Source organism: Uloborus diversus, chromosome 4 (assembly GCF_026930045.1).
Source record: "Uloborus diversus isolate 005 chromosome 4, Udiv.v.3.1, whole genome shotgun sequence".
NCBI lineage: Eukaryota > Metazoa > Arthropoda > Arachnida > Araneae > Uloboridae > Uloborus > Uloborus diversus.
The window spans coordinates 112,824,714-112,851,842 of NC_072734.1; the positions used below are offsets into that span (position 1 = coordinate 112,824,714).

The following is a 27,129-nucleotide window of genomic DNA, read 5'->3' on the forward strand; positions in this document are numbered from 1 at the left end:
TTCTATGGAATTAAAAAAAAAGAAATATTAATTGACAAATAAATCACAATATTTTGTCAAGATGAATTCTGAAATGGCTGATTGGCCAAACGAATAGCAAATCAGCTTTGGTGTAGGGTTACCAAAATTGCTCCGTCGCCAAGGTAAGGTAGCGGGTTGCTAGAATGAAATATTTATCGCCGCAACCCGGTTACCGTAATTCTACCGCCTAAGTTGTTCTCCGATTATGTAGCTATCTATGGTGAAAAAATGGTTGAAATCCGTCCAGTAGTTTTGACGTTTACCCCGGACATCCGGACAGAGCTTAGACCTTTATGTATAAAGATAAGGATGCAACTCCTAACCAGGAAACATCACGATTTCAGTAATCATGAAAAAAGTTAAAAATGGTCGCATTCGAAAGAGTATCTTTAGAAAAAAATTTGACCCAAATATTGTGTGCCCTCGTCCTTTTGTTTTTGAGATATGGGGGGTCAAAGTCTGTTGAAATCTTACGAAAATTCGCCAAATTTAAAGACTTGGCAAGAAATGGAAAATACCACGTGATTTCATCGCCTGCGTCTAGCAAGACTCTCATTTCCATTTCTGGTCATCTGCAAAGCGCGTAAACGATGTTTCGAATTAACCCTTTACTTGTGTGGGTAAAATTAAAAAGTAACTATGAAGCCTGTGAAATGGAAACTAGTGAGCTTTATCCGGAGAAGCTACAAATTTATAACGAAACTAGCAAAAATACCCGGCGTTGCCTGGGTCAGTAATAATTATGAGAAAAAATCGTTACTTGCTTTTGTTTTCTGTTTTAAGTGAAAGAATTTAAAACACATCTTTTTGACGTGATTAAAAATCGAGTTTCTTCCTTACCCATAAAACTAAAATAGCAATAAGTATAAAGAACAAATTACTATTGATTTAGAAACGAAAGCACTATATTTAAGCATATACAAATTTCCAAAACATGAAATTAATCTTCTCGTGTTTAAAAAAATCTTGATACTTTTTTTTTAACATGGAGTCTAAAACCTTCTCTGTATAGCTATTGAAGTACGCAGTTTTAAAAAATATATAGCCGCGCTCGTAATCCCCTTATACTTGCTTTAGTTATTTTGGGAAATTTCAATCATTGTGGGCTTTTGGTGCGATTTTACCGAATTTGCTTGAATCGTTTTTGGGATACCTTCGATGATGCTCCCCCCTTCTTTCCTTACTTTGTAGAACGATATGATATTAATTTTCGTTGAGATATTATCGCCAGGTGCTGAGATACTTTTGGTCACCATAAAATGGCGCTAAAGAGTTTCATCCGAAATGTTTCCAAAATAAGTAGTAAAATTTGGCGATTGTTTGACATTGTGCAAAAAGGAAAATTAATGGAATTTTTTGTGCTGTTTATGGATTTGCCTAATTTAGTTGCTGGATTATTTAACACAGTAAAAGAAGTTTTTTAAAGATTCTTTGATTGGCGATATTTTGTTTACATGGTGAAAGCTGAGAAACATTATAACGTAGTTTTCGGCTTCAAAAACAGCGACGTTGAAAAAAACTGCCAAATGCATCAGCTACGGAAATCTTTCTGCAAAAATTTTGGCGATCTGCTGATTGATTAGATAATGAGTAAGTGTTCAATCAACATAAATATTAATAAAAACCATTAATTACATTAAAGCTCCGTTTAAATGGAAAATGATCAGCCAAATCATGTATTATTTGCCAATCTTGTGCAAAAATCTTACTTCAAGATTTGACTTGAGAAAAGCCTTGAACAGTCACGAAAAGCAAAGATAGCCAACAATACAACAATTGCCGCTATCGACAGGGAGTTGAGATGATACACCAAATACTGTATTGAGTTGAGGAAAGCCTTCGAACATGGAACTAAAAAGCTCATAACTCGTTTTTTATTCTATTTAGAAATTTCGAACAGGTGCCATCTTCAGCAGAAAAATCAGAGCTTTCGATGGACATATAATGTAAATATGTGCAAGTATTTTTTCATCCCTATATTAGAGAATTTATACGAAAATTGTACTTTATTGCCCCCCTAAGGGGGTTTTGCCCCCCATAACGGGACGAGAACTACCCTATGTGTTATTCTGATGCATAAGCTATATTATTGTAAAGTTTCATAAAAATCCGTTCAGTAGTTTTTGCGTGAAAGAGTATCAAACATCCATCCATACATCCATGCATCCATACAGACAAACTTTCGCATATATAATAGTAGTAAGATTGAACGTAGGATTTAACTTTGTAATCGTGATAATAATGCATTTCAGAATTTAAGTGCATTTCAAGTGTGTTTTACTTAACTAATTTAAGTTTGTACTCTTGTAATGAAATGTGTTGTAAGTAATTAATAATTATGTACGAGAATTAATATGAATAATTTAAAAAAACATGTTTATTATAGCTTATATATTGAAAATAAAATGGATAGTTTTTGATGTTGAAAGAACATGATCATGGATTGTAGTATCCCAGCTCTTATTTATTTTTTCAAAAGTTATTATCATTCATGAAGTTTTATTGTCTGACCACTGCTAGCGAAAATGTTTAATTTAAAATCGAAAAAAATAATAATTAAAAAAAAGAAAACAACGGATAGTAAATGTCAAAAATTTGCGCAGCAAAACTAACGATGTCGGAAATTACTTCATAACAGATTCTTATCAAAAATTTTATAGTCGACGCTCATTACAACAACCCCTGTAGTTCGAAAAGTCTGTCACTGCAACTGAAAGTCGCTATAACGTAAATGCACATCATATTGCATGTTTAAAAATGTCGTTTTCTTCGTATTTAGATACTGTTGAAGACTTCAGATTTACGACTTTTCAAAAAAAAAAAAGACTTTAAAGTGTGTTTACCGTTTCTCTACGGTTATCATATTTTTTTCAAAACAGTTTCATCATCGAATAAACTCTTTCAGTGGAAATATTTCACCCGCAGAAGCATAAAAGTTTTAAACATCAGTTTTTTAACAGACAGTCTTAAGAATAACAAAAAATTCCATTGTTTTTACAATAAAATAAAACAAATATTTCGGGCTGTGGCGCTTTCCCCTATACAGTTGCACGTTAATATCCCGGAACACAAGCCCCTAAAAATTTCAATGCCGCAATCTGTGCCACGACACCCCGCGCCATGGTAGTCACCCCGAGTAAAGAATTAATGCGATATTTCTCGCGCGCTTTGGTGGTGACCAAATATGGAAGTGAAATGTCTTGTCAGATGCAGATGTTGAATTCGCGCCGTACCTTCCATTTCTGAACAAAACTCGCTAAATTTGGCGACTTTACTAAAAATTTCGGCAATTTTTAAGACATCATATTTCGATAACGTGGTCACGAGGGCACGTAGTTTCAGTGCCATAAACATGTTTTCCAATGCTCTTTCGAATGCCACCAATTTGGAATTTTTTTGAATTTCCTTGATCGTGATGTTTCCTGGTGAGAGCGATATCTTAAGCATGTCTGTTACTGGTGCCGTTACTCAAATGTTCAGGATTATTTTTGAAAAATTTTAAAAGTGCTTTCAAAAATTACTCAAATTTGGGAATAGTGATCCAAAAATCTTTCAAAATTTTATACAAATATGTACATGAAAGTGCTTTTTATTACCTCTGTAGCTTAAAATAACGATAATGGGGCAAAATGTGTTTTTAATTCAAAGTAATGTACCCAAATTTGCTTTCGAATAATATTCTAATCTGCATGAATGAGAGTCATATAATGCACTCATATCATTTTAAAAACTATGTAAAAGATAATATATGATATGTAAGTGTTTTCACACATCATTACCCTACCTATGCCTGTTAATAACAAGAACATAATTAACTGATGTACTTTTAAGAATCCTAGAGAGTTTACGCATAAGTACCATTTTACTCATATTTGAAGAAAGAAGAAAAAAAAAAAAAAGCTAACATTATAATCACAGAATTTAAAATAATTCATGTAACGTATGTTTACACTATTTCAAATGTCTTCAATGGTGGGAATATCGTCGTCTCACAGAGCAACAGTAAGATATCTATTCCCAGAAATAATACTAACCAGGAAACATCACGATCAAGGAAATTCAAAAAAATTCCAAATTGGTGGCATTCGAAAGAGCATTGGAAAACATGTTTATGGCACTGAAACTACGTGCCCTCGTGACCACGTTATCGAAATATGATGTCTTAAAAATTGCCGAAATTTTTAGTAAAGTCGCCAAATTTAGCGAGTTTTGTTCAGAAATGGAAGGTACGGCGCGAATTCAACATCTGCATCTGACAAGACATTTCACTTCCATATTTGGTCACCACCAAAGCGCGTGAGAAATATCGCATTAATTCTTTACTCGGGGTGACTACCATGGCGCGGGGTGTCGTGGCACAGACTGCGGCATTGAAATTTTTAGGGGCTTGTGTTCCGGGATATTAACGTGCAGCTGTATAGGGGAAAACGCCACAGCCCGAAATATTTGTTTTATTTTATTGTAAAAACAATGGAATTTTTTGTTATTCTTAAGACTGTCTGTTAAAAAACTGATGTTTAAAACTTTTATGATTCTGCGGGTGAAATATTTCCACTGAAAGAGTTTATTCGATGATGAAACTGTTTTGAAAAAAATATGATAACCGTAGAGAAACGGTAAACACACTTTAAAGTCTTTTTTTTTTTTTTTTTTTGAAAAGTCGTAAATCTGAAGTCTTCAACAGTATCTAAATACGAAGAAAACGACATTTTTAAAGATTTCAAACCATGTTCTCAAATTAAAAAAAAAAACGATTTCTGTCAATTATTTCCAGTGTGTTTTTCGTTATGTGTATCGTTTTCAAGTTATGTGTAAACCCTCTAACAAGTCAAATAAAAAAAAAACTGTATTAATTTTTATTTTGCTCGTATTTGAATTCCCTTTTAACGTGAAACATAATTGGTAAAAGTGACTTCAGTATTTTTCAAAATGACTAAATAACATGCAATATGATGTGCATTTACGTTATAGCGACTTTCAGTTGCAGTGACAGACTTTTTCGAACTACAGGGGTTCTTGTAATGAACGTCGACTATAAAATTTTTGATAAGAATCTGTTATGAATTAATTTCCGACATCGTTAGTTTTGCTGTGCAAATTTTTGACACTTACTATCCGTTGTTTTCTTTTTTTTAATTATTATTTTTTCGATTTTGAATTAAATATTTTCGCTAGCAGTGGTCAGACAATAAAACTTCATGAATGATAATAACTTTTGAAAAAATAAATAAGAGCTGGGATACTACAATCCATGATCATGTTCTTTCAACATCAAAAACTATCCATTTTATTTTCAATATATAAGCTTTAATAAGCATGTTTTTTTTTTACTAATTCATATTGATTCTCGTACATAATTATTAATTACTTACAACACATTTCATTACAAGAGTACAAACTTAAATTAGTTAAGTAAAACACACTTGAAATGCACTTAAATTCTGAAATGCATTATTATCACGATTACAAAGTTAAATCCTACGTTCAATATCGTTATAAAGTTGTAGCTCCTCTGGATAAAGCTCTCTAGTTTCCATTTCACAGGCTTCATAGTTACTTTTTAATTTTACCCACACAAGTAAAGGGTTAATTCGAAACATCGTTTACGCGCTTTGCAGATGACCAGAAATGGAAATGAGAGTCTTGCTAGACGCAGGCGATGAAATCACGTGGTATTTTCCATTTCTTGCCAAGTCTTTAAATTTGGCGAATTTTCGTAAGATTTCAACAGACTTTGACCCCCCATATCTCAAAAACAAAAGGACGAGGGCACACAATATTTGGGTCAAATTTTTTTCTAAAGATACTCTTTCGAATGCGACCATTTTTAACTTTTTTCATGATTACTGAACTCGTGATGTTTCCTGGTCAGGTTAACTCAATTTTCTGAGCATTTTGAATGAAATGTAGTTGCATGAGGGAAAATCGTTTTAAAAATCTAAATGCATTAACGTTTAGCTGTTTCTGGATCGTCTGAAACAGTTAATTCCATTTTTATTTGTTCAATTTCTAAAATGGTCTGACCCCCAGTAACAGACACCGGCAATTCTGATGATATCCAGTGACAGATAGGATGAGGAAAGGATGGGGACAGAATTCCCCTTTTCTCTTCAAAATGTGCAAAAGCTCTTTATTTTTAGTTCTAAAACCTTATTTAATTCAAATGAACATGAAACACCGGCAGACCTCGTGGTAGCTGTTCATAACCTTCCACCACTGCCTATACCAGCTGGCTCATAAAATTCACTCTGAAAACAGTGTTCTTAGGCCCCACAGAAACATCTGTTTTACCCGCCTAAAATTCTTATTATTTAAATCCAAACTTACGACTGTCTGTTACTGGACCCTTGTCTGTTACCGGTGTCGTTACCCTACATGGTTTTGTTATAATTTCTATGCTTTCAGATATGGGTAATGTCTACTCAAGTGGACAACTGAACATCAACCTCGAAAACTTCATTTCATTACCCGAGAGAGGGAAATTGACGTTCGATTGGACCATCAAGCAGCCCGATGGCCAATACTTGCCTCTGCCGAGCAATTTTAGAATCAGTCCTTCAGGCAGATCCGTTGTCATCAAAGAATTGAAAAGGGCACATGCAGGAATCTTGATGGCCGTCATCTATTCCTCCAGAAATGTAGCCATTGCAAAAAGAAAATTCAGCATTGAGAAAATTGGTAAAACACACTTATAAGAACGTAGCGTGCTATTCAATGTACTGTGATTAATGATAGAAAAGTTAAAAAAAAAAAAAAAAACTATTTGAAATAAATAGTAGCTCTATCAGTCCAGACTCAGGCGAGCAGAAATTGCTCACTGTAGGTTGCGATGCAATTTTAGATAAAGAAATACATGTGCAACGATTAACTGTGCAACGAATTACATGTGCAATAGGGTGGACTGAAAAAAGGATCTTTTCCATAAGTGACTTTTAATAGCTAAAAAAAAAATTATTCTTTGCCATCCGAAATATGGAAAAACTAATTTGAAAAGTAAATATTTTTGTCTCTAGATCGCACATGAGCTTCAAAGCTTAGGAGAAAAAAAAAAGGTGAAAAGAAAAAGGTTAATCCTCATAATTTTAAGTTAAACTACAAAATACTTAAAATTTGTATCCTGATACTATTTAAAAAATGCTCCCTTTTAATGCTCTTTTCATATTCTTTGAAATCATTTGCTTTCCTTTACTGGTGTTAGCTCGCGCACAAGTCGTAAATTTTCGTGAAATGAACCAAATTTCTACTTTCTTTAGCTTTTTTGTACATTGTTATTTTTTCTCTCTTATAGCTCAGTTTTATATTTTCGCATTAAATGAGAACTATCCGCTCCTTTGGTTATGAAATTATAATTAAATGCATTAACAACCCAGAACACTCCACGAGGAGATGCCTACACTTCGTGCTCCAGCCTGCTCTTCCCATAGTCCCAGCGAAGAAGCATAGATATTTACAAAATTAACATTTTACAATCTATTTATATTTACAATAGCTTTGTGATTTAAAACAAGAGTCTACAATTGGATTAAGGTTTGAAGTTGTCCTTATGACTCGGTTATGGCACAGCTGATCGCGAATATAAAATTGCTCGTATAAACCTATTTCATGTTCTTACAGGCCCGGTTTGCAAGACGGGAACGGGGGAGAAAAACTGAAACGGGACACAATTAAGAACAGTTATTACTAAGACTAACCGAATTAGTCACATAATAACCATAACATACATACCCAATTTATAATTCGATCATTTAAAAAGTAAAGTTTTCCAAAAATAAGTCTCAAGTATGTCATAGAAAAATTTCCTGCCTTTTAGAAATACTATGCAAAAGGCACAGGCCCCGGGTGTCCGTGCAGTAATCTGGGCCCTCCTAAATACAATTCTACCGACTAACTAACTAGTTTCATTGCGCCTTAAACAGCTTGGGTTAACATAGGGACGCTTTCCAGAATTAGTGAAATAGCTTTAACTTGCTTAAAAAAATTAATTGTTAATAACTCTGTAAGAAATCAATAGGAAGAAATCGAAGTTTCAAACACTGATTTTAAGGCAGTAACACAATCTGATCTAATGATCAGTGCCGTCCGGGGCCAAGACGGAGGCGGGCCCCTTGTCCGTCTGGTCACCGGGTGCCCCTCCCCCATAAAACTTGTAAAACTTACACAGCACTAATTCCTAGCCAGGCCCCATAGTTTCTTACTAGGCTGACGTGACCTCTCGGCGCCCCTGCTCATGATCTTTAAACATCGTGGATCCAGTGATTCAAAGAAATGCTTGCTGTGCCAACAAGGAGAAATTGTTAGCAGCCATGATAGTGAATGTCAGTCATCATATATAAGGCGGTGTGCCCAGCTTTGTTCGAATATCTTTTACTATATCGCCAACATGTCTTCTTCTCTCAAATTTTAATTCAAACTTCATTGATGCTTTAGAATTAACATAAATATGAAGACATTAAGGGCAACTGCTATTTTTGAGTGTTGTAATCAAGAAGTTACATAATTATTTTATTTCATTCCTTTTAGTGCGAACCAAGTTCTTAAAATAGTCTTTGTATTATTTTTCTTAACATTTTTCATAACTTTACTATGAAGCTTTACAGTAGTACAAATATTTTAATGTTAATTTGAACTAACCCATTACATTTTATATCATCAAAATAATTGCTTGCACTATGTAACATATGTTTTGCAATGAAACAGCAGACAATGTGAGAAAGCGATCGCCAGATCTAAGAGCTTTTAAAACTCCCGGATGCAGCCAAGGAAATAAAAGAAGCCTACCGCACGATTTAAAATGGTTCATGCAGTTTACAAAACCAATCTCTCGGAAGAAAAGATTGCGTGACAGATACCAGTCAGTGGAGAAGGTACGAAACTTGCGCAGAAGACATGAAACAGGTAAGAAAGCGAAAGTTCCTTGTAGATTTTTAAACTGAATTTTCACATTTGTTGGTTGTATGTAAGAAGCCGTCCGATGTTGCTGTAGTTTGTTTCTAAAAGGGGTTGGCGTATAGGTTCCTCGCCATTTCCAGATCTAACGCATTCTCTAGGAAACTCTAGGATCTAACTGTCCAGTGTAGAACACTTCTAACCCTTCCAACTCCACGCTTTTTAACGCTGTCACGTGGTGAAAAAAATGGTAGGTTTTTCAGGTGCCATGCTCAGGGCCGGACTGGATCACTCAAAGGGGCGCAGACCTTGGAACTTCAGAGGGGCGCACGATGTATCTGGAATCATTAACCCATTGTAGAGTAGATTCATAAAACGAGGGGGGGGGGTAAGGGGGTGCGAGGGATAAAATATTTTCGTGTCATTGCTGATAACTAATTATAAAGCTTTTTGCATAAGTGTTCCTACGAGAGGGGCATTAAAATTTTTATCACGTGTTTTCGGGTGGGGAGGGGGAGTGGGAGTGCCGCGTTCTTGGGAATAGTGCTAAGTAGTATGTATTAGGGAGATGCAGGACCGAGTGCAGAGCAGACTTGACGAATCTCTAAGCTATTTCAGGTCTGGGTTCGGTTTTGTAGTCCTAACAATTTTTCAGGGCTAGGAATAGTCCTAAAAATCATAAAATTTCAAGTTTTGCCCTAAAATTCCTAGAATTTTGAGATGTCTTAAAATTCCTAAAATTTTCATATTTTATTCCCTACTTGCGCAGAAAAATGAAATTCAACTTAAAATTGAAACTTATCAGGATGATATATATATGCCTTTGTTCACCCTTAGACCTTTTTTTTTCTAAAAAAGAAGGAGAAAAACCTATGCTGCTGCTGCTTTTTTCCTGGAAGGGAGTGATGTGCAATTAACCAAAACATATGCTCAATATCACGCTGTTTGTTTTGTCTATAATTAGTAACTCTTGCAGTCATTCCTCTTCTGCAAAAAATATATAAAACAAAATGAGAGCCTTAATATAAACATGCGCACAATGTTCCCGGTGCCCAAAATGCTCAGCGCCCAATGTTCCCGGCACCCAATATACCCGGCGCCCAATGTTCCCGGCACCCAATATACCCGGCGCCCAATGTTCCCGGCGTCCCAAAGTGCCCGGCGCCCAATTGACGGCACCCAATCTTCCTATTTCGGTATTTTAAATTCCGTGTTCTTTGTCTTCTACTGAAAACAAATTGGTTATGATAAAGCATCCAAAGCCTCTGTTCCAAATTCATTCTAAGATAAAAATATTTTCTTAGTTTTAGTTACTGTAAAAAACAATTATTTATTTGCATCATTAAATGATTTATCTGTAATTTATAAGGATATTTTTATGTTTCTGAGGTATCAAAAAGTATAAAATTATCTGCTAAAAGTTTAGACATCATAAATTTTGGACTTGCACCCTACTTTTAATCCCGTTTTATTAAGGATATCTTTTCAACAACAAAAAGGCAAGTAAATAAGCAATAGGACATACATTTATCCTACTGGTATGTAGTATATATTTTTACTTAATACTGGTCACTGTGTTATAAAATTGAACACATTCTATTATAGTTTCCAAGATTGAATTTGAAACGTTTTATCATTCGCTACAAAAATCAAGCTTACAAATTGCATTTAAGTTTAAAAAAAAAATTGATATTTGTTTTCCTAAAAATTTCCTGAAATTCTACCAAAATTGTGTCCTAAAATTTTTGAAATCACTACTTCGACCCATGATTTTTCTGTCGATAGCGAAAAAAACAAGGCCTTTTTTTTTTCTTTTCTTTTCTTTTTTTTAAATTTCATTTCATTTTACTGTGTGTTGTTTTCTTTGTCTGTGGTACAAAGTGCCATATACTTTACCTTTAAAAAAAAATGTTTTGCTTGCTATCTTTTTTTTTTTTAATTTCATTTTACTTTGCTGTGTGTTGTTCTTTTCCTGTGGTACAAAATGCAAAATGCCATCCTTTACCTTTTATTTAAAATAATGTTTTGCTTGATATTCTTCTTTTTTTTTTTTTTTTTTTTTTTTTTTTTTTTTTATTGACCTATGAGGGAATTGAGGGGATTGACCTGAGAAGGAATGTATCGGGAAAGTGAGGCAGGCTTTCCCTTTATGGAAATTAAGGCCGGTTTTTGAGTGAAAATTTTTTCGCGAATATAATACTTCCTTTACTTCGTAATTGGAAGTAAAAAGGGGGAGCAGGCCCGGAAATACGTACCCGCAGACCCCGCAGTACGGGGGGCGGGGCCCGCTGCCCGAGAGACCAAAACCTTAAAATATTAATAATAATAACAATTAAATAAAAACATTTAAAGAAATGAACTCATAAAAAGGTAGAAATATTGAAGCAGTTAAAAAGTGATAACAATCACTCGTTTAAAAAATAGTGTTTTTTTTGGGTGGGGGGGGGTACAATCTAGTGGGGGGCCGGCTATGGGTCCTGAAGATTTTTTACAGGGGGACCCACAATTTATTGATTCCGACCTGGGGGGGAAGGGGGCGGATTCTAAAGATGAAAGACATTTTTGTCGCGATAACGTGAATTAAATAAGGGTTAAATAGACTTAAAGGCGCAACTAAAAACGCAAGAGGGTGCTTAAAAATTAGCGATTACAGGTATGGAGATACCGGATGCTTGTCGTTAAGTGTAAGTAAAAAAACCCTCTCTTCTCTGAAAATTTTTTTTTTATTGTCTCAAAACGTCAATTTAATTCTTTTCCAAATTCAAAGTCGCAAAAACGGACCCTTCAACAAACTTGTAGCATACAACAGTGTTTAAAAAAATGTCATTGAAGACCTAAAAACGGAGGGGCAGGGGGAGTTGGGGGAGAGTTTTTCAAGGAAAAATGCAGGGTTGCTGAGTCAGAAAAAAAAATAACCGGCTCCGATTCCGATTCTGGAAATTTTACAGCCTTCGACTCCGACTCCTTTACCCCAAAAGGAGACCGACTCCTACTTTGAAAATCATTTGGAAAATGACTACTTGGAAAATGAGCGACTTCTACTCCGACTCCAACTCTTGAAACTTTAAACCTTTGACTCCCGATTCCGACTCCTTTACTCCAAAATCAATCCAACTCCGACTCCGCAGTCCTGGAAAAAAGAATCTTTTGTGGTGTCGCGATAATGTAAATTAAAAAGACTTAAGGGAGCATCTAAAAACGCAACGGGGCGCTTAGAAACTATACGGGATGTTTGTTGTTGCCTTTATGGGTTTAAAGTAGGGCTGCGGAGCCAACTCCGACTCCGACACCTGGATTTTGAAACGTCCGACTCCACCTCCGACTTTTAAATGTCTTTATTTATTCATTTATTTTTATTTTTCCCCTCATGGAAAGGGAAAAATACTCCTAAACAAAGATTAAAATATTAATGTCTTTTTATGAAGTTTTCGCGTTGTATTTTATTGTAAACCTAGGTTGCTTACAATGTTAGAAATTCAATTTCAAAATCAAATTTCCCAATAGTTGCGACTTTAAAAGTGAGATTACTTAAAAAATTCCTTTTTTTTAAAAAAACACTGAAGAGGATTAATTTGCTCTCCTTTTAATGTTTAACAAATAGATATTGATCCAATCGTGTGCTTTAAATTTTTGAAAGCTGTAACTTGAGAAAAAAAAAAAAAAGCTTTCTTGCTAAGTCAAAAAAAAAACATTCTTGAGAGAAGACGGCCCGCTACGGGTGACACCACAAGTTACTGCCAGAGTTTTTAAAGTATATAAATGCTTCAATTCTGAAAATTTTGGCGAATAAATTTTAAATGATATTTGAATTATGAAATTTCAACAAAAATAGGGCACTACATTGCGGGGAGAGGCCGGGTACATGTAAGCTGGTTTCCACCCGAGTCTACTTGCTCAATTCCTTTTACTATTTTATAACTGAGATTGAAGTAAAAAATATATTATTACTTTTATTTGAAAGTAATTACTTAGAAAAGTTAGGCAACAACATTGATTTGCTGACAGTTGCTTTTAGTTAAAGAAGGTTATAAAACAAGCAAACTAGAGGACGGCGTAGGTAGCGATTACAGAAAGTTCCGTAGTCAGCTGGTTGCCAATGGTAGTTATTTTCCTATTAATCGGCCTTTATACATTGAATGGAACCAATTAAATAGTTAGGTTTTTTAAAAATACAAAGAAATTCAGTGAAAATTAAAGATAATAAGAAGCCTGGAGTCGGCATGTTTTCTAACGACTCCGACTCCTTTACCCCAAAATCAGTTCGACTCCGACTCTACAACCCGGTTTAAAGGGTTCTCTTCTCAAAAAATGTTTTTGTTTTTTTTAAGTCTTAAAATGTCTTTTTAAGTAATTTTAAAATTCACGATTACAAAAAGTGGCCCTTCAAAAACTTCTTTTAAAGACCTGAAAAAAAGGAGGGGGGTACAGCATAGCAGCAGAACGCTTTAAAATGACAAAAGGGCACAACTGGCGTTTAAAAATTAGCTATTACAGGTACGGGGTGTTTGTCTTAGGAAAAAAAAAATCCGCAGGTCCTTTTAGAAAGCAAAAGAGCGCAACAGGATGTTGCTTTCTGCCAAATAAAGATAAGCCATCTCTCTAGATGCTCCTAAACTGTGTGCATGAAATCGGAGGTGTACGATAGCAAGAAAATTGATACTTAAAATTGCGATGGAAAAAGTGCAGTCCTAATACACTGTTACAGAAACAAAACAAGGTATACAATTTTCATTTAGGAAAAAAGTGGAGGCAAATTTTATTACTATTAAAATTGTTAATACCAGGGATTTTGATCCTTTTGAAAAGACAAAATAATTCCAACAGGTAATAGGGCGGTAAGACTCAGTAATTAGCTAAAAGTCTTACCGCAAAACTGTTGCACAAAGGAATTTGGAATAGAAGGTTAGAGGGTAAAAAAATCGTCAGTTAAAGAAAAAAAGGATTTTTTTTTTTTTTTTTTTGCAAGGGATTTATTTAAAAAAAATTTCTTTTCTGGCGTAGGGGCGCATCGGCCATGCGGCCGGTTGCCCGGCAGGCCAGTCCGGGCCTGGCCATGCTTGATGCATGGCACCTGCAAGAGTGGTGCCTTTCATGACCGACGACCAGGAATGTATTACACAAAGGGGCTGTCTGTAAATCGTTTCACACTTTTGACCTCCCCCCTCCCTTGTCCCTTTGTCACAAAGTATAATACTTCACCATACCCCCTCCCACTTGTCACGCTATTTTTCATAAACATATCTTTGTGTATGAAAAAAAAAAGTAACGTCAAAGAAATTTGACTTTCACTCTGTGGCGGGCTTGCGTTCAGCAGACCCAAGAGCACCTACAGCCTCAGGCTTGAAATTTTGTTTGAAATTACTTCGAGCCTCAGGGGTTTGCAACTGTTTTCTTTTTTTTAATTTCGAATTAGTTTTTGTAATTAACTTTTTAAGCACATAAATTGCCCATTGAAGGGATGAAAATTTTTTTCACACCCCCTTAACATCCTGTATCATTCGAAATAGCTTTTCTTTTCTGCATCAGAATGAGCTTGTTCCAGTTTTCTCAAGTTGTTAATTAGAACAGCAGATATAAGGGTTTCTAATTTAGCCCTAGAGAATCCTAAAGAGCAAAATATTGCTAAAGATCACAAGTTTGAAAGTGACTTTTCAAGTGCACAAAACGGCCGTTTTGCTATGTACAAGAGGCTTTTAAGCTGGGAAACTTGGTACACGTTAGATTTGCGTTTACAACTCCGGAAAAGAACTAGTAGGTATTAGTTGACAGCATTGCACACTGCACAGTTTAGTAAAAAATTGATTCGTAAAAACTTTTTCAGATTGGAAGAAAATATTTTAAATATTTTAAAGAATTTTCAATTTAATAGACTGATAAAATATGGAATGTGTTGACGGGCACTATGAAAACTGAAAAAAATAATTCATACAAATCATTGCCTTTTGCCGTTCTTTCTCCTTCAACTGGTTAAAACCATCTAGTTCAGAAAGTAAAATAAATCAAATTGTACAACTTCATATACAAGATGATTGAAAATTCGACTACAACTGCTTTGGTTTTTTGTTGATGCGTTTATGTTTTGAAGTTTTGTTTATTGGATCAAATTCTTCCTTTTCACTTTCATTTCAGCGAAAATAGTCTTAACTGGCCGCTTGCTTATTACGTGGCAAACGTGGTCAGAGAGTATACTGTCTGACTACGTTTGCCATGGAGTTAACAAGCGACCAGTTAAGACGATTCCATCTGAATGACGGAGAAAAGGGAGAATTTGATACGGGTGTTTTCTTTAGTTCAATGTGACTCAGCTTAATTTCTTTTTGTAAATTGGTCATAGACCTTTCTCACTTCTTAAAATTTATGTACATAATCAGTAAATTTTCTTCTACATTTTGGAATGTTTTTCTGAGGCTGCACAGGTTCCTTGGAGGCCAAAATGTTCCGTCGCTGGATTCGATCTCTCTTCGGAGAGCCCAGCACTGAAGATCCAAAAGTAATGCTCGTAGAGAAACTGATTGCTTTGAGTGAAAACAGCGATGGAACCATTGACGATCTCATACCGCAGTAAGTGTTTTTCTTTATCATAATGTCTTTTTTCTAACAAAACGTAAGGTTCTCTATTTTCTCGCAAATGATAAATCAACTCAAATCCGCATTTTTTAACCCGGCCTGATAATTGGTGGATTAATAGGGTCACCACCCCTTCCCCCGAAATGTCGAAAGAAACATATTATATTTATGAATGTGTGCATGTATAGGGGTGTTTTTTGCGCATCACTTAGAAAACGGGTCAAGTGTCAAAATCCAAATTTTGTGGGTAAATAATATAACAAATAGTAAAAGACACTCTCATTTTGCTTGGGTTAAGAAATGGTGATTGTATGCCCGAAAAGTGCTACCATAAAACATGATTTGAAAAAACTTTCCGATGAAATTCTACCTACGGGTTGAACTTTGGACGCGTTTTACTCGAAACTTAAACAAGTTCACTTCATTTCTTCATATAATATGTATTCAGGGGTTCCCAGATGGAAGGTCAAGGGAGGTCACACTGAACTTCCAAAAATTTCCTTTGCCTGATCATTCGGCAGAATTTAGAGCTCTATGCGGCAAACTTATCATCAGTCGGGAAAATTTGTAGTTCCATTCGACAAAATGTGAAGTTCCATTCGGCAAATTGAGAATTTCCACAATCCCCAAAATTTATATTAGGGGCTCCACTGCGCGTGTTTTGTAAATATGTATCCTTTGACCAGCTCTCCCCCCCCCCCCCCTCCCGGGGGCTGGAAAGCTTTGAAATGGACTGGGAGTAATGGTGGTTTAAAAATTTGCTCAAAAACTACGTTTAAAATTGACATTGAAAGAATATTTTTTTTTTACTCCACAGCAAACTTTGCAACTAGAAGAAAAGTAATTGAATTTCTTTCAATCATTTTTTTTCTAATTTTTTCAATATTGTTACACTAAAAGTAATTGATGCCTGATTACTTCCCAAATGAATGAATTATCTTACGATATAAGAGCTGTTCATCTTTTTCGTGTTAATTTTTAGTGAAATTCACTACGTTTCGCCGAAAGTAATGCTTGTTAAGGACAGTGATGGAAGTCCCGTAGAGGCAAGAGCTATAAATAAGCTTTCGTACCAATCCAATTGTAGTAAAGATTCTGACTGCTCCCCAGAAGCTGTGTGTGTAGTACCAAAGGGACAAAGTGACAAGCAGGTTAGTCCTTTTCAGCAAAAACTGAAATTTTAATTCCTTCTTTTTCTTTCTAATAAATGAGTGAAAATGATTTATTATTAGCGCAACTCACGATTTGTCTCTCAAATGATTTAAGCAGTTCATAGATGGCACCACTGAAACTGTTTTTTGAACAACTGATTTTAATGTTCGACTGTGTTATGTTTTCTATGTTTCAGAATAAACGTTCTTTTTCCAGGCTCATAGGGGCTTCTGCCACTGTCAGCCTGAATTCTTCGGAGATGGTTTCGTGTGCTTCAAGATACCAAGGGGTAGTCACAGAGACAAACGAATACGGAGACAAGAAGACGAAGAGTATGATGGCATGGTTGTTACTCAGCCGCGTTCCTTCACAACGGGTCACTCTGCCACCAAAAAATTCAAAGACGAAGTAAGTTGAAACTGAAATGATTGTATTTGTTCTGACTGAAGATATTGTCTGTTTTTTAGGAGAAGGCACTTCGCCACGCCTCCTCGAACGCAGAGTTCCATTTAACGCGGGGGTGATCGGTAAGCAATTCTCGCGCTTCTAAAGGCGACAAAACCAAACATCCTTAACTTGGGCGTTCATTTTAGTGTGCAAAAAAATCTTAGTGTCTTTTGCATCACTTGCTTCACTTGTCTGATGCCATTTTAGTTATTCTCACATTTTAAACTGCTGCTTTTACAACAAAATGCTATGATCCGAATATATCTTTTGCTGAAAACAGCGAAATAGAATCATCAGATACCACGCGACGAGGGAGGAGTCAAATGTCTTCTCCTGAAAAACGGACAATATATATCGGCGAATTCAATGGTTGTTTAGCGAACATATCCTATCCAAACTGAATTTCCGAAACATGTAATTTTCATGACGTCATCCAGTTATCTTCATAGAGTGAACAAATTTAAATAGAGAGAACTTGTCTGTAGTAAAAAGATATGAAATTGATGCTGGAATTATGGGATACATCGGTGCAAAGAGGGGCAGGGCTATGATAACGTAACCGCTTTGTTAGAATGGTTAGGGGCCATTCATTAATTACGTAAGGATGATTTTGGCAAATTTTGACCCTCCCCCCCAAGTAAGGCTGCGTAAGATATTTCACCCCCACGCTACTCTTACGTAAGACTCCATTTCGTTTTTCAAAATAATAAAATAACGAATCTAACATCACTAGAATTAAATTCTCTATTATTAAACTAAACCTTTATGTGTGAAGAAATATTTACTAAAAAGTTGAAATCTAGACTGAGTGTTTTTTCGACATTTTTTTGTGTATATGATGCGATACTAATTAAAAATAAAACATGCCATACATAGTGCAACTCATTTATTGTATTTTACACTATTCATTCTTTGTAAAATAAATAAAAAACAGCTCATCCTAAAAATACGTTTTTTACCTTCCAGATGCAATATAATCCCTATTAAACCACTCAACCGCGCGATTTCAAATGTAAAATATCGACTTGTAAAATATTACATAAGAATGGGCTTGAGCCCCCCCCCCCCCCCCGAAGTAAGGGTACATAGAGATTTTCCACCCCCCTCCCCCTTGGGACCCTTACGTAATTAATGAATGTCCTCTTATCACCTATTTCGCGGAGGGACCAAATAATGTAGCTCGCGGATTATTGGTTTCCATTTTAATTCACGTTTTTAATACAATTTCAAAAACATGCTTCATAAACTTGCAACAATCTAAAGTTTAAATTAACTACCAATTGAGATTGAGTAATGTAATGTTTTTAATCAAAATGAACCCCAAGTTATTTAGCGAGAAGCTACGGATCTTTCGATACAACTTCATACTTGGCTGAAACTTCCGGTTTGAATTTCTAGTATAGCACGGCTATATATCTTACTCTATATATCTTACCATATCATAAAAATCTAATGATGGCGTTGCAGCAGCCAATGAAATCGTTGAAAAACGTAGAAAGTCCAACTGAATTTCATAATCGACGTTTAAAAGTTAAGAAAAAGCTGAGATACAGTGAAACTTTGATTAGTTGAAGTTGCGGGAAAAGCAAAACAAATTCGAGCTATCGAAAATTCAGTTTATCGGAAACGAAGACAATATCTATAGAATAAAATAAAATTAGTAAAAATGATAGAATAATGTATCAAAGAGATTATATAGATATACTTGACATCTTGACAACGTGTGATATAATTTTTACACAAATTATAATAGAGTTTGTACAGATTGGAAAACAAATAAATTTTTTTATGCTGAAATATAACACGTTTTACTAACGAAAAAAAGAGCATCTCTGCAGAAATTTGTTTTTTAACTAAAAAGTCCTCGGATGCTTTTAATGCATCAAACGAGGAGTCAGGAACATTCGGACGAAATTCTATATAAAAAATTAAAAAAAGCCAATACATCTGCTGCTCAGGGGCGCCTATATCCAAAATTTTAAGGGGGGGCTCAGATATTTTACCCATGGTTTAGCAGGATACGTTCCGCATAGAAACCGATTTCAGTACAGATTCGAGTTATTAAAATTTGACATTTTTAATAACTTATTCAAACTGCTGGAGAAGAAATATTTTTACATTTTTGCAAAGACAAAAGTACTAAAAGCAAGGAAGTTCTAATTTCAAATGGGGGGGGGCTTGATCCCCCACTTGCCCCTCCCCCATATGGGAGCCCTTGCTACTGCTCTTTTTGTACTTTGAACAAAAGTTAATTTTACCACAGTAACTGAATTTCTTCCTTCTCTTAATCACCAGAAACGTTTACGCAATTTTCCTTACATACAATTTCTCCATCAGTAGTGTACTCTGCGACTTCAATTCCGTCATCAACTGCAACAAAAATCCTTAAAATCTGTGTTTAATTTCAATATTCATTTTGTGTGTGTGTGTGGAAAGCTTAGCTCATTTTGTAAATTTATCTGTATGGAGATTTATAAGATACAAGATTCACTTTGTCCAGACGCCTTTTGATACAATGAAGACGGTTTCTTTCTTTTTATTCATACTATTTGTGGGAAAAAATGATTTCGACATTACTTCAGCAAAGAAAATCTGACCACGGCCCTGAAAAAAAAAATCGGATTATCAAATATTTCGATTCAACGAAATTCGGCTTTTCGAAAATAAATAACATTAATTCTCCAATCAGTTAGGTGGGAGTAAATGTTCACTTCGGCTCGTCGAAGTTTTCAGCTCATCGTTGTCAGGTTAAAACGAATTTTTACATTGATACAAGAAAGTGATTATAAAATAAATGCAAAATGATCATTCATTACTGAAAAAATCCCAAATGAATGGAAGTTTTAGCATCATCCGGAGCCCCCTTTAGCTTGAATGTACGAAGCGGTACAGGCGAGTATTGAGGCATGATAATGACAATATTGTAGATATTTTAAGTTTTAAAGCAACTGTTAATCTAATTTAATGCTTTGGCGAATAGTTTCAAATTCCAAAGAAATTTAATAGGTTTTATTGAAAAGGTGTATACGCATTTTATGTTTAAAAATGATCATTTTACATCAGAGAGGGGGAGGGGGGATTTTTCTTTTTTTTTATTCGATGAACTTTTTTTTAATTCTGGGAACGCCGTGCGGGTACAGCTAGTATTTAAAAAAAAATCGTTTTTGTTCGAAATTTAATTTAAAATTCCAAAATTTCGATATTGAAAGACTCTATTCCCGCATCCTGCGACCAATGTCGACCTATTCCAGGTATCTAAATGTTTTATTTATGACTTGTCTAAAATTTTACACAGTAGATGATTCGTAGAACGCTATGCGCCATTTACTGATGCTGACAAATGGCGCAAGGGAAAGTTCTGAAGATGTTTGGCAAATGTTGCAGCCCATTGATTCTGTTCCGTGGGGCGCAACTTCCTGTGAGAAACGACCTTTTCCTCCTTCTCTTACGCTTAAAATGCGCCTAACATTTGTAAAAATCGCTGAAAAGAGGGGGGGGGGGATATAAATAAATTTAGCAGGTTACACATTAGGGCTCGACCGATGGCATTTTTTGGCCGATGGGCCGATGCCGATTGTTGGCCGATTGTTCAAAGATGGCCGATGGCCGATTGTTTTCCTCCAAATAGCCGATTGCCGATGGCCGATGGAAAAAAAAAATCAAACAGAAATAAATTGATAAAATTGTCAGAGATTTAAAGGATGATTGATTCATTTCACTTTACTTCCTTTCTACGAATAAGGAATTGCAATCACAAAAAATAAAAAAAAAATCAGATTTTCACCTAAATTTTTATTTTACGATCACCCAATTTAAACTTCACAAGTTTTTTCGGCACATCTGTACATGCATATGTACCTAAGAACATGTAGATGACCGAAATATCCATTTTGAACGCTTCCTCAGTTAATTATCGCAAATTCTCTTGTGATGTCTTCATGCGCGTAAACTTACATCACTGAAAAACGTTATGAAATAGTAAGTTGAAAACTCATACGTACGTAGTATGATCTAAAGGTTAGAGGACAAGTTGTATAAAACCTTACCCTGACTAGTTCACATTACCGAAGCAAATCTATCTACAAAATAGTCACCTTGAACGACTATGCACTTCTGCCAATGTTCGTATAGCTTTTAGAAGCGCTCCTGGAAGACATTTTCGCAACCTCCTGTAAGGCCTCTTGCGCTGCTGCTTTAACTTCATCGTAGGGAAGAAGGCGACTTTCATGTTGAGGATGCACGTTTCGATTGGTCAATACTCTGATATGACAAATAACGTTTCTTCGGACTTAGCTCGTGTGACTTTTACCTGTTCCCAGCAAAAAAACATTTGCATGGACGATGCTTTCCTCCGTCAGGAGAAGATAAAGCTGCATCATAGAAGGTAGCAAAAAATGGCTTTCAGAAGTGTTTCCAAAAGTTATATGAACACTGGCAGAAGTACATAGTCCCTCAAGGTAAACTTTTGAAGGTGGATGTGCTTCTGTAATGTGAACTATTCTGGGTAAGGTTTTATACAGCTTGTCCCGAACTTTTGGATCGTACTGCGTACAATCTATATAGGGTGTAGTTACGCTTCTCCTTTTTTGACTGCTGTACAATGAAAGATAAAGAACAACAGCCAAAAAAAAAAAAAAAAAAGAAAGAAAGAAAAAAGGAAGAAAAACAAAAAGACTGTTTAATAAACAATTGATTTTTTTAAATTGAACATATAACTAAGATTTCAGTAATATTGTAATGATGTATGGATTTAAGTTCACTAAACATAGTTAAAAAACATTAAATTATGTTGTTAAATCATTCAAAAAAAATTAAGAATAAAACTATGAAACCGTCAACAAATTACGCAATTAAATTGGAAAGATTGCACGTAGACATTTTTTAGTCATCAAATTAAAAAAAAAGATAACAGATAAATTACAATACTAAATCATAAAAGAAATATTTTTTTCTTATTTAAAATTTATGAATAGAAAATTTTGCATTTTTCAAAAAACTAAAACAGTGACATAAATTTTGCTGGAAAAAAAATTGCCATGAAAAGAGCGAGGTTCTTAAAACGCAGCTATAAACAAAATCAATATTTACACAAAGTTAATAACTGAATACATATGACTACTTGATCTGATGTTTGCATACATAATATTGAACAATTAGATTGTTTAATCTTTTATGAAGCTTTACAAACAAGTTCAAATTAAATTGTTCAATTTAACAGTAATTTTCTGAAATTTAAAAAATTGCATAATAGAAAATCCTTGAAACTTTTCTATAAAAAACGAAAATAACTTATTCATTGATTTTATATAAATACATAAAAATAGTTACTTACAACAGAAAAAAAAATCGATCACTATTAATGATACAAAAAAGATGGCGCATTACGAAATGGAGGGGGGGGGGGTCACCCTCTGTTTTTGCAGTAACTCACACTTCGGCCCCAACCTCGGCCTAATATTTGTAGTACAGAACCGCTAAAACCAACACCTCGGAAGAGTTTCTGAATCTATTTCAGCACTTCCGAAGAAAAAATTCAAAAGTCCCTTCGATTTCCGAATTGTGTCACCATTCAAAACGTCTTTCTTTAATCAATTTCTTAAATTAATGCTCTAAATTCTTTCTAAGCAATAGATAAAGTTTGAAAAAAAAATCTCTAATTTTATGAATGGTGTTAGTTTTAAACAACTCAGGAGTATAACTAGAGTTTAATTTCAGAAATTGAGGGAGTGGGAGCAGGGGCACACAAGTGTTCTCGGAAATTCAAAATAGTCGTAAAAAATAGAGTTCAAAATAATCATAAACTTTGAGCAAAAAAACCCTTCCGAAACTTGCACCCGAGTTTGTATTGACTTGCAGTGGCGGATTTAAAATACAGAGTGTTTTAAAATGAATAGCGGGGTTTTGCCATCTCATATTTCTTTCCATGGTCTCCAATTCGGCAATATATCACCAAATGACTGTCAGTCTGAGACGCTATCTTAGTTTTGCATTGAAATAAGTAATTAATAGCCACAAAAAATGAGTAAACAGGCTTTTCAGAACACCCGATCGAAAACAAAAAGGGAAGTGCACAACTGGAACGTACGCACACCCCACACGCGAAAACTTATCCTTCTACAGTTTACCATTTTGGAGTTATGACTTATGAGAGATACTACGTACATCCAGCAGCAAGAAACAACGCAATAATTAACTTGTTTGGTACCTGAATGCAGTATTAAAAACTCTTTCAGGGGTGACTCAAATAAAAATTCATACTGAAATTTAGCAAACAACTTTTATTTTGTATTAAAAGGTAAAACATCAAAGGTCTTTTTCTTTTCAAAAACATCGGCCAATTCCATCGGCTTTTCGAAGTTTTTAAGGCCGATGGGCCGATGTTTCTTCCAATTTAGCATCGGCCGCCGATGCCGATGGCTAAATTGTTGAACCATCGGCGCCGATGCATCGGCCAGGCCGATGCATCGGTCGAGTCCTATTACACATACATGTGTTTCGAAATATAAGAAAAAAATTTCCCCTGTAATTGGTCAATTCTTTTTAAAATTCATTGTTGTTACTGCATGAAAAATGGGGAAAATTCTGCTCAATGAGGCACGTCCCATTAGACCTCACAGGGAAAGTCCCATTAGCCTCCGCACCACTTAGCCGAAGAATCAGGCGAACTTTCGGTTTTCAATTTAAAATTAACACAACACGAGAATGGGGTCTTTCCAAAATTTTAAAAGTATTTTTTTTCTGAAAGAGCATGATTAAAAACATAGGATCTGACCATTTTTTGATAAATTTGTTTACGTTTAATTATTTTGCGAAATTACTTAAATCGGAGCTCTTTCATTGTTTACGGCTTCTGCCGATGACATCACAAATGATGAAATGCCATTCAGTGTTGCCATTCACAGTGCAAAATATTTAATTCGTATCTTTACTCATGTGTATTGGCAACGATATGGTTGATAGAAAGCGTAGAGCGCAATTTTAATTCGCTACTTGATTATTATAACGTGGAAACGTAGTAAAAAGATGCGGCAAAGTGCATCATTTGTGACGTCATCAAGACCACGCCTTGTTTGAAAAATTGGACATTTTAAAAAATTAATTTTAAAAAAACTGTTCGAAAAATGAAAGTATTTTCTTGGTCTATGTTATTATTATTATTTTCATTTTTTTTTCTTTTTTTTTTTTTTCTCATTTTATCCATTTCAATGACTAAATGTAGTACTTTTGACTGAAGGAAACCACCCCATTGTAACGCACCAAAATAGTAGGTGTCAAGGTTGTGAAAAAAGAGATGATCGTTGACAGAATAAACTACTTAAAAGAAAGAGCGAAAAAAAAGCAGAAATGTAAAATTTTTCAGAACATAATAATTTATTTTACTTTGCAAATTTGTTTACGAAACATTATTTAGCACAAGAAATAACTTTTAGTTGATGCATTCATTGTTTAGACATTAGTAACTCAATCGTTTTACTTAAACAGGTCATACTTATTTAATAAAATTATTGCCAAGTGTTTGTGACACCTCAAAATACTTCAGAGTAAATAATGTAAGTCAAATTCATGTGCATTTCTTTGGAGAAAGTTATTGGTTACAAAATTCATCCAAGTCTTCAGAAAAACGTGAGCTAAGTTGATGGACTTGTACATCAATTTCTACTTATCTGCTTCAATATCACCAAAACCAGCATCAACAAAGTTTCCCAACAATTTTTCTTTTCCTATTCTTTGCTTCCGCTAAAATTCCTCGTCTTTCAGCTTTTTTTTTTTTTTTTTTTTTGCTCCCCCCCCCCCCCTCTATAAGCTCCAATCGCCCCATATCGTTGCCAATACACGTGAGTAAAGATGCGAATTAAATATTTTGCTATGTGAATGGCAACACAGAATGGCATTTCATCATTTGTGATGTCATCGGCAAGAAATGTAAACAATGAAAGATCACCGATTTAAGTAATATTTTGAAAATATTAATTATTAAACTTAAACAAAGTATTTAAAAAATAGTTAGATCCTATGTTTTTAAGCATGTTCTTTCAGAAAAAAACACTTTTAAAATATTGGAAACGACCCCATTCTCTCTTGTATCTTTTCCCTCAAGTCTCTTCAACGTAATGCTTGCTCATAAAAGATAACAGGAACTATATAAACCTAAGCAGTGACGTACGTTCATGATGTCAACCAATGTGGTAGTTGATGGTGATCCCGACCATCAACTACCACATTGGTAGTTGATGTGACCCCATTTCCATAAATATGATTGATCGGTCAAATCATACCCTTAATGCATGAGATTTGTACATGTGATAATACAGCTTTCATTTTACTGTCAGATTAATCTTATTCTAAACATTATTTCTATAAAACAGGGGTACCCTGCCCACTTTTTTTTTGGGGGGGGGGTGTATGGCACAAACCGCTCCGTTGAAATCTTTAGGGGGTGTTTTGAGGGGTGTTTTTCATTTGAGGGGGGTCTTGCTTGCGCGGTCTTCGCGATATTTAAGGAGAGGGAGGGAGCCCCCACCCCCTTGCTCCCTGGGTGTTGGGCACCCCAGTATAAATGATTTATATTTCCTATACATAATTCTCTTTCAGAACTCAAGATTATAACATTGTTTCTCCATTGTTCTAGTGATTTTTTTGTACTAATTTTTTTATTTAATTCGAATTTAGAAATTTTTATTTAACTCAGAAGCACCAATTTTGCTCAGAAAGTTTTTTCCAAAAACCGCGATTCTTACTGAAATTCTGGAATTTTTAAAGTTGGCACGTGATTCAAAAGTTTTTTGAGGAGTAGGGTAAATTATCAATACATAAAAAAAACTCTCACACATACACAAATATATTATGCTGCTTAAAGCCAATAGACCAATTGTCCCATCCTGAACCCCAAATAACGGGTTTGTTTGAGTGCCATTACATGAATTTATGGTATGAACCTGATGAGTTTGAAACAACCTAGACGGGCAAACATAACTGACAACATTGTAAAGGCTACGCAGATCCTAATCACAGTATATGACACTGTCCGGATTGGTTTGCCACAACTATAGTTATCTTGTTACTCCATAGATGGAGCTGCTTAAACTCCTTGGGACGAACAACTGCTTTCATTGCCACCACATATTGAGTAATTTGATAACTAGAGTGCCAGACCACCAGCTACACCAATAATTAAATTGTCATTTCCAGAAGTAAACGAGTTCATTATCATTCTCCCCTTTGATACGCAGGACTTGTATCCGAAACTGCTGGCTTTTGAAGATGAAGAATCTGCCCTTCTTAGCATCTGCTTGAATCGGAGTGACTGCAGTGTCCATGCTGTTTGCACCGCACCTGCGCATGGGCATTCATATTGCAAATGTCGTCCAGGATTCCGAGGCAATGGCATCTTCTGTTGGGAGATCATAGACTACGTGCCAGTAGAGGAACAAAAGGTCTCAGAAGATGTGCTCGATTGAGATTAACGGGACTTCAGTCCCTCAGTTGTCAAAGAGTTCATGATTAGTTATGCATCCAGATTAGAAAATAAACTTTTAAAATAATCGACTAAATAAGTTTCAAGTCTTGTATTGTTTATTATGAATATTCATTGAAACACTAACCCAATCAGTATTTCCTGCTTGGGAGTGAGGTATAATACACTCATTAGGGGGGCAATAACAGTACCTCCCAATGATGATGGGACAAGCAAAATATCTTGCCTCTGTATTGCATAAAGGTTGACATGCAAGAAAAATCATCTTGCATTAATGCTGTCTCAATATTGTTATGTTACTCCATTTATGCTGTCAGCAGGCTGCCACAATATTGACTGACAAGGTGTATGCAGCATAATATCAGGGAAATATCAAGGTAGGCTGCTTTTGTAATCCTTCATACGTATACTGATTGACAAGATAATATCAAGATGTTGTCATGGCAACATGAAATCAAGGACTAGGCAAGATGATCTTGCTTTTGTAACCTTGCATACGTATTGATATGACAGGAATATGTCAGGATACATTGACATGACAGTATGAAATTAGTACGTTTGCAAGGTGTTTTATCTATTTA

The 27,129-nt window shown here is 35.1% G+C and overlaps 1 protein-coding gene across 1 annotated transcript in view; it reads left to right on the forward strand.

Moving 5' to 3' along the window:
* Positions 1-26,531, forward strand: part of LOC129220768 (uncharacterized) — a 36,362-nt gene extending 9,831 nt beyond the window's left edge. Inside the window, exons 6-10 of the mRNA XM_054855197.1 lie at positions 6,427-6,699; positions 15,315-15,468; positions 16,457-16,520; positions 16,843-17,034; positions 26,304-26,531. Of these exons, the coding sequence (XP_054711172.1) occupies positions 6,427-6,699; positions 15,315-15,468; positions 16,457-16,520; positions 16,843-17,034; positions 26,304-26,531 (911 nt within the window). The remainder of the gene's footprint in view (positions 1-6,426; positions 6,700-15,314; positions 15,469-16,456; positions 16,521-16,842; positions 17,035-26,303) is intronic.
* Positions 26,532-27,129: the final 598 nt, after the last annotated feature.